Below are 8,691 nucleotides of genomic sequence, written 5' to 3' on the forward strand. Positions count from 1 at the left end.
ATATGGTAATACATTGCTGAAATACATCATGGTTACCATGGTCAATTTAGGCAGGGTTGTCCAATCCTGTACCTGGAGAAATGCCTTCCGGCGGTCACATGTATGTTCAGGTCTGTTTGGGTTTTGTTCTAGTTCTCATTGTTCCTGTGTTTGACCCAATATTTTTTGTTCCAATTTTCCCACCACTGGTTAATTTATATGATTTCAGATAACTGTAGTTCACAGATATTTCTGCTTACCCTGTTTAGTTATCTATGTATTTAAGCCCTGTGTTTAGTTCAGTTGAGTTGTCCATTATTTTTGCTTTTTTTTGTTGTCCAGTCTCATGTTTCATGCATCCTGAGTTTTGTTTAATACATTTTAATATTATTGCAAATAGATCCTTCAACTACTACTTTTACAACCAGCTGTGACACCAGCATTGTCTAGGTCCAACCCTACACCAACACACCTGTCTTAATTAGCTGGTTCAGGTGTGTTTGATTACAGTAGGGTAGGAGCAGAACTTTGCAGGAAGGTTGATCTCCAGAAACAGGATTGAGCACCCTTCTGTTAAACAATAGAGCATTTTTGTTTCAAGCAATTTAGAAATAACTACAGCCAAAAAAAAAAAAAAAACTACTGACAGATAATAGGTTCTGGAAGTAAAAGTCATATTCAAATCTTCATAAAAAATATGTTTATGCACTACCAATCATTCCAATACCTTCACAGAACTTCTTAAGCAATGATATACTGTATGCTACCATATAAGCAATTAATCTGATTTAAAATTTATATTTTAATAGCCAAATTCTAGGTGTAGAATTACATTATCCAAAATTCTAAAAAGAGCTTGCTCAATTAGAAAATAAACGTTTAAGATGGCAATGAGAATTGCATCTAGCAAGACTATCTAGATGATGTTAGCTAGTGACTGCATATATGATATGGGATTTTATAGTGCTAGAACATAAAACACAGCAATAAGTTGTCTGACAAGAAAATGCATTTTAAAAACAACAACAACAACAACAAACCACAGACTAATTCAATTACACAGTTTATAGTACTTGATCACAGTAAGATGTTTGCAAAAACACACCTGAAAAATGTTGTGTACAAAATGTTAAAATGGTTAAACAATAATAAATAAAAAAATAAAAATAAAAAATAATAATTCCAGAACCAAAACTTAGTAAATGTGGGTGGTCACTGATGAGCTCTATTAGAAATCATACTAAAACAAACACTGTTGATCAATAATGCATAATTATAGAAAGATGGCATCCATTTTATACAAAACAATTCTAACTCTTACAATTTTGATTGTCCATGTCCACTTTAGACAATCTACAAAATATATGTAATTTTGCAATTACATGTCCACTAACTCACTATTAGGCTAGGGTTAGGGTTAGTAGAATAAGTTGATATATACTTGCAAAGTTACTTACAGTTAGAATAATGCTTGTTGAGGGACCATCAAAATAAATTTTTAGCAGATATTAAGCAGACTGTCTACTAATACTCTTTTTGACTGGTAGTTGACGAAGTTGCAAAGTTACTTATAGTCAGTGGAATATCTAAAATGGACTGTCAAAATAAAGTGTTTCCAATTTGGACAGCAATTCATAAACACAAACAATGTTTTTGCAGATTACAGACTATGACTTTAAACCTGTCAGATCCAAGGGGTGCCTACAATTTTTTATTCCACAGTGACCACAGTTCCACAGTGTTTAAATGTGTCCAGGTCTCAGACCCACCACTGGCTTTGGCTCAGTCAGAGAGGCATGCGCTGGCTCACTGCCATAGCCTTCCTCTGGGACCATCTCCGATGGCTTCTCTTGGATCTTACTAGAGATCTCCTGCCGAATCCTACACATCTGCTCCTGAAGCTCGCTAATCAGATTCACTACACTCTGTCAGAAAGGAATAGCAATAGGGAAGAACAGATAAAAGAAGGTAAGAGAAAGTGGAAAGAATGGATTATGGGAAGCAGACATGCAGTGTTTTCCTCCTGTCTGTGTTCTCCGGGTTGCTTGAATAATTAGATTATTATATCACTTGTCTGTTTTCTAGATGTAACCTCTGATATATCCTTTCCTCATGTGCTTTCTTTTCCCGACCATTATCAATCATGCATGGTAACATAATGTAATATGAATAATTATTAGTCAGTGTCATTACACATAAACAGTTTAGTACCACTACAAACAACAGATTCATAGTTTAAATATAAGTGTTATATATTTTTCCAAATTGCACTTTTACATAGTCACTGGAAGTTGTTTCTCTAGACTGATTGTCTGCATGAGTTGTCAATTCATTACAGCATCCATTTCTGTATATTATGGGTACAAATTAGCGATTGGAAAGGTTAACCTGCGTGTTAGATTAACAAACTAAGAAACTCAAACATACTAGTTTAAAAGAATATAACAATGTTATATAAATGTTCCTAAATGTCCCATTAAAAACAAAAATTAACACTTTAGTTTAGGGACCAATTCTTGCTATTAACTAGTTGCGTATTAGCATGCATGATACTAGCATACTGGCTGTTTAATAGTACTTATAAAGCACATATTAATGCCTTATTCTGCATTACCATATTTTAGCTCCATTAATCCTATTCTATACCTAAACTTAACAACTACCTTGCTAACTATTAATAAGCAGCAAATTAGGAGTTTATTGAGGCAAAAGGCATAGTTCTGTAGTTACTTAATATTGAGAATTGATCCCCAAACTAAAGTATGACCAATAAAAACTGTGGTCTGTCATTTTATACACTACAAATGTAGTATTTTTTGTTTGTTTGTTTTAACAAGGTGAGTACTCGATAACCAAAACTATTAAAAAGTTACATAATCATGAGAGCATGCTAGTTTCTTACAAATTAGTGTTTCTTTCATTCTGCTTTTCCAGGACACTCTGTTGGTTTAATGCAATTGAACATTTCAGGATCATTCATGAACATCATTCAACAGCTCATCTACTAGTATTTTATACAAACCGCAATGAGAAAACATGCTGTCTGCTCCTATCAGCCTGGGCTTACTGACATATTCTTTTAGACGAGTAAATATCTCACTGACCCATTTCACACAAGCCAAGGTCTCAAATACAAGAGCTTTTGTTAAAGAGCCAAGTAACTAAATTTCTTTTCCAGGATATACTGTATGGGTAATCATGATTTGAACACAAACCAGTTTCCAATGTGGTGTTTGAAATAACTTCATCGCCTGGGTACTAATCTTTAAAAACATATAAAATTAACTCACAATTTAATGCACAAAGCTGTCATTAGCTGAGGAACTTGGCTTTCCTGTGTGAACCATAATGGCTTCATAACCTATAATACCCACTTAACTTTTAGTATGTCAGGCACCAAAAGTTATGACAAAAATAACTGTAACTTTCAAAAGCAAAGACAGCCATGAAGTTTATAAAATAAAATAATAATAATAATAATAATAATAATAACCTGTCAAACAGACTTCTGTAGCATCTTTTACATCAAAGTAGCCTGTGTTCTAATAAAAGTTAAAAGTTATGTTCTGTCTCCAGCACGTGGATGAAAGAACTTTCATGTGAGACGCCATGTGACACCAACAGCATGGTAAACTAGATGGTAAACTGGCCTATCTATAGCAGGTAGAAAGCCAGGACCTCGTAAGTGTGTGTGAGAGAGAGAGAGAGAGAGAGAGAGAGAGAGGCATGCCACTGGAATGCTCACGGGTGGATTGGTGCCATTCTTTAACTATGTGAAGCCCAGCAGTTGTCAGACATCACGCTGAGGTCATTCTTAACACTCTATCCCTGCTAAAAACACTCTGGCTGTTTGTCATTTAGACTAGACTGCTCAAGACCATTACACAGAAATTTGTTCTGCTTGTATTGCATGAGGCCCATAATGGTTAAATGAAAGGTACACAGCCACACAAACACACACAGCTTATGCTAGCACATCATAATGTCAGAGGAAAGGTATATTTTAGATCAACCAGTTCTGTCCCGCAGTAGTTACTCTGAACATAGTAATTATATGAAAATAGAACACTGTAAATGAAAAGACACAAATTATTTGACGCAAGTCAAAACAGCAGCTTTTTTTTTTTTTTTTAAATACATAACATACTTTACAAGACTTTAAGAGACAATACTTTTGTTTACAAGACTGATACATTTACTGATATTTGGTGCTTTTGAGATTATTAGTAAAAAAAACTGAGCCCACCTGGTCCCTTAACAGTATTTTTTTTTCTTGCATGTGAACATAGGTTACATCATTTCACTTCAGCAATTTTGAGTACATATCAGTACTCTGATCCAGATCTGTGGTAAAAGTGGATCTGTGCAATTCACAAAGTTCTATGTTATATATATTTTTATATGTCTATATAATTCAATACACCACATACCCACTGGTTGTAGCCTAAATAAGTTAGCTTCAGGGGGGTATAAGACCACATTGTATCCAGACTATATTCTTCAATCTGCATCTCTTAATCCACTTTGGGTGCAATCAGAATCTGTTGAGTTTTATCTTAGATTTTATAAGAGTTTTACCTCAGCTTTATGTTGTCTCTCAGCACTCTTGATGTGTTTCTCTTCCATGTTCTCCAGCTTCAGTTTTAGACAGGACACTTCCTCCATCAACCCCAGCTTCTGTGACTCTAGAGAACTCCTTTTCAGAAGCTCCTATGAGAGTCCACACACAAATGTAAACACACGCACATGCACACAAATGAAGGAAACTAAGGAACTGTACTCTTAAGGAGGCACAAAGTCCGTTCAAAATCTCTGTACTTTGCTGTCCCACAATGGCTAAATATACACAGGTTATGAGGGCTATATTTACCCACTTCTCTCACAGGGACTGACACATGAGAGAGAGCATGAGACAGAGCTTGAGAGTTCTGATCATGGTGGGAAAAGTGCATTACATTTGAGTATAGTAAACAGAATGGGTGTTAAAACACCAACACAGAATCAAAGCTAAAATAAATAAATAAAACTAAATAAATATTTTTGGAATTTGGATGATAGCAAATATTTAAACATCAGAAAGTGTATACTTAAGTTTGTTTGGCACAACATACCTGTGTGAAACAGTGTTTTACCCATGTGAAGACAATCAAATCCAAATACACATCAACACTAAGTAAAGATCACCTGAATGCTTGTTTTAAACATGCCATCAGCATCTACAGCCCAATAGACTGACTGATTTGTTTCAATGCAAATCAACTGAATAAGTGGTTGAGAACCCTTGGTGTAAAACATAAAAGCAGCGCCTTGCCTTCTTTGATCTTGATGGTTAAACTCAGACACTGAACAGGAATCTATTTCACAATACAGAAGCCCAAAAAAACATTTCAAAATGTCAGTAGCTTGTGCTGGGGAGTTTTACGTGAGCTCTGAGTCTTTCAAAGAGAGCATATGGAAAATATTAGGCCCATGTCACTGGAATAGTATTTGCATTTGAAGGCCAAAACCTCAATGACCATAGGCACATGCCCTGAAAAGCTTCCCATCTGAAGACTGGAGATTTAATCAGCCAAAGAGCTTTCAAAGCAAAGGCGAGTTAAACAGAAATATGCAATTAGCTTATGAGGAAAATGAGATTTGCAAGCAGCGGAATGTGAATTTTGTCCTTGAAAATGGTATGGATAAGTACAGGTGTCTTAACATGCCTTGAAAGATTTTATCTTCATAAATGGTCCTAATGTTTCTCTCCGCTTTGCTTCTTACTTTCATACAACACATTTTTTAACTGGACACATCCTTGTCTGGCTGATTACAGAAGAGAAAAGTAGGTTGCCTGCTCTCAGCTAATTCCCAAGCCAATTCGAATGCCCTTGTCAATGCCGGCTCTGGAATACCACCGCTACTTAAATATTTGAGTTGCCAAGGTGATGTGATGACCAGTCTCCTGGAATCCCATCAAAGCATTTCCACACAGATGCCAAAGTTGCTTTTCAGGCACATCAGGTGCAGATTTTTCTGTTGATGTGAGCTGGTTCCCTACAGTATAGCCATTAGATTCCTTTAAAATAATAGCTGTTTAAAGACTAAAATTAAAGGAACCAGATTTTTATATTTTTTGAATCCCAAATGCCCAATGTGAAGTCTCAATGGTATTCAGATCTATAGATATGGCTCAGGTCTCTGAAAATAGGATCACTGTCAAAAAAGTGACAAGTAAACTAAGAAACCTACTGCCTTCAGAAACCCAAACTCGTTAATGCACGATCACTCATTTACACATCCACTGAGCCTATTAAGAATCCTGGCCATCCCAGTCAGTGTGAAGTAATGTACACTGGATAAACAGCAGATGACTAATGATGTAAATGTTAATATTTTAGTGCTGTTTACATTTTGTGCAACACATATCAGCAATGGTTGCTTTTTGAATCTGACACAGTCTAATGCATACTTTGCAAAGAGGCACATACTTTGATGGATTTACCATAATACTTCAGTGTTTGAAATAAATTCTAATACAAATATGAAAATGAAAAATAAATAAATAAATATATATGTATACCTGTTGAAGCATCTCCTCAGTGGAGTTGAGCTTGTGCTGATATTCCCCAAGAGAATTCTCCAGGTCTCTGATCTTCTCTCCCTGAGCCTTCACCTGATCTGTCAACACACTCACCTGAGAAACAGGTTTAAATTACGTTTGTTCATTTGAGGTACATCATCTTTGTCCACTGTCCTTCTAAAGTTGCTCCCAGTAAAGTATAAATTACTCACAGTCTAATCACACTCATTATTCTATTCTGAATTAGACTGAATGCACAAATACTAGTGCTGTCAAACAATTAATCGTGATTAATCACATCCAAAATAAAAGTTTTTTTACATAACATATGTGTATACTGTGTATATTTATTATGTATATATAAATACAAACACATGCATGTATATATTTAAGAAAAACATGTTATGTTTATATATTAAATATATTTATATATAATATAAAATATAAGAATATAAATATATAAATGCATATACATGTAAATATTTTCTAAATATATACTGTATGTATGTGTATTTATATACAGTATACATAATAAATATACACAGTACACATATGTTATGTAAACAAAAACTTTTATTTTGGATGTGATTAATCGTTATTAATCGTTTGACAGCACTAACATATACATAAACATTGGGTTATTCAGAGTTTCAAACAAATTAAAGCAATATTCTCGTCAACCCAGTTGATCAGGAAGCACCCACATGTACTTACTGTCAAAAACCCAACAAGCCAGAACAGGACTAATCCGTAAAGCCCTGTCTGTTCCCATGAAACACAACAATTGTACTGGTTTGGCTAGGAACACTTTATGGTTTTCTTCAATTATTTTATGCTATAACTGAAAGGTTTTCGCAAAATGTCTTCATAAAACGGACATTTATGAAACTAATGTTACATTGTGTATGCTGTCAATGTTGTTCCTATTCAAACATGATTACATTGATGTCATACAACACTGATGTTTAAGCTATTTATTGAAACAAATCATGCTGTTTAGATGCACTGATTAGATTGCTAGATTGCCCGCATGTTTTACCTGTAACACAAGAGACTCTTTATCTTCTTCTAGACGAGACAGTCGCTCCTGGTAGCTCTCACCTTTGCCTGAGCCTTGCACATTGACCTGTGGTTCACAGGTAGTTAGAGTTATGTTTACAGTCAACAGGGAAGAAAGTGAAATCATAAAACGTAAAGTCCACAGCTACTGTTTCAGATGCATACAGTAACCGGCTGTTTATAGTTTCTCAACACCCTGTATGATTCTATTTCTATTGAATATGTCACAGCTCTTTGGCAAAATTTCACTATACTCAGCCCACGTAGGGTTTTAGAGAGGAATTTCTTAAGAGGTTTATTTTGATAATAAGGTTTTGGTACACAAACTCCATGCAGTAAAACTCAAGGACTCTGTGGAATATGTCAGTGATGTGTAAAATATTGAATGTACTAACAAGATTTGCATCTGAATATCTGCTCTATAAAACAATGTAAAACAATACATAATGGTCTGTATTATGTCAGAGAAAGCTTCAAAGAACAAGAATGGTTGTTTTGATGTTTAATTAAATGTTGTACGGATGTTCACAGACATATACAAATGTTCTTAAATACAATGTGTGTTTGCATTTTGTGGGAATAAAGACAAAGCAGCAGTAATATATATATATATATATATATATATATACCTACGCTAAAAACAACAATAACAGCAATACAGTTTGTAATACAGATACTGTTTTACGACATGACAACATGTTGCCGTCACGCTGGATTATTATTATTATGGATTTCGTCTTATGATGCAGCGGCAGAAACGCAGGAAGCTGAAATGTGTGACTTTATTCCGCCGTCTCTACTGGTTTCAAAACTCAAAGAGGTGCGAATACTAGCAGTATATTGTCTTTTTCCGCTTGACTTGCAGTTCGCAACAACACAAGCTTGTTTCTGTAAAGACGTTCATTATGTTTTCTATAAAAACGTTTGACGTTTTTATGTTTTACGTGGCGAAATCCGATCTGACCGGTCAGACTGAAACGGATTTTCAGGAATGGGATTTGAATAGGATTCCAAACCACATATGAATGTAGCTCGAAACGGATTTGCAAAAATCGGATTTCATGTAGTCCGTTCCTGTTCAGACTATCTAA

The 8,691-nt window shown here is 35.0% G+C and overlaps 1 protein-coding gene across 1 annotated transcript in view; it reads right to left on the reverse strand.

Moving 5' to 3' along the window:
- Positions 1-8,691, reverse strand: part of LOC107728095 (liprin-beta-2-like) — a 40,642-nt gene that overhangs the window by 16,238 nt on the left and 15,713 nt on the right. The window contains exons 4-7 of the mRNA XM_016538171.1: positions 7,581-7,667; positions 6,542-6,655; positions 4,558-4,689; positions 1,749-1,904 (exon numbers count right to left, since the gene is read on the reverse strand). Of these exons, the coding sequence (XP_016393657.1) occupies positions 1,749-1,904; positions 4,558-4,689; positions 6,542-6,655; positions 7,581-7,667 (489 nt within the window). The remainder of the gene's footprint in view (positions 1-1,748; positions 1,905-4,557; positions 4,690-6,541; positions 6,656-7,580; positions 7,668-8,691) is intronic.

This window comes from Sinocyclocheilus rhinocerous, unplaced genomic scaffold (genome assembly GCF_001515625.1).
Source record: "Sinocyclocheilus rhinocerous isolate Xijiao unplaced genomic scaffold, SAMN03320098_v1.1 scaffold1358, whole genome shotgun sequence".
Taxonomy (NCBI): domain Eukaryota; kingdom Metazoa; phylum Chordata; class Actinopteri; order Cypriniformes; family Cyprinidae; genus Sinocyclocheilus; species Sinocyclocheilus rhinocerous.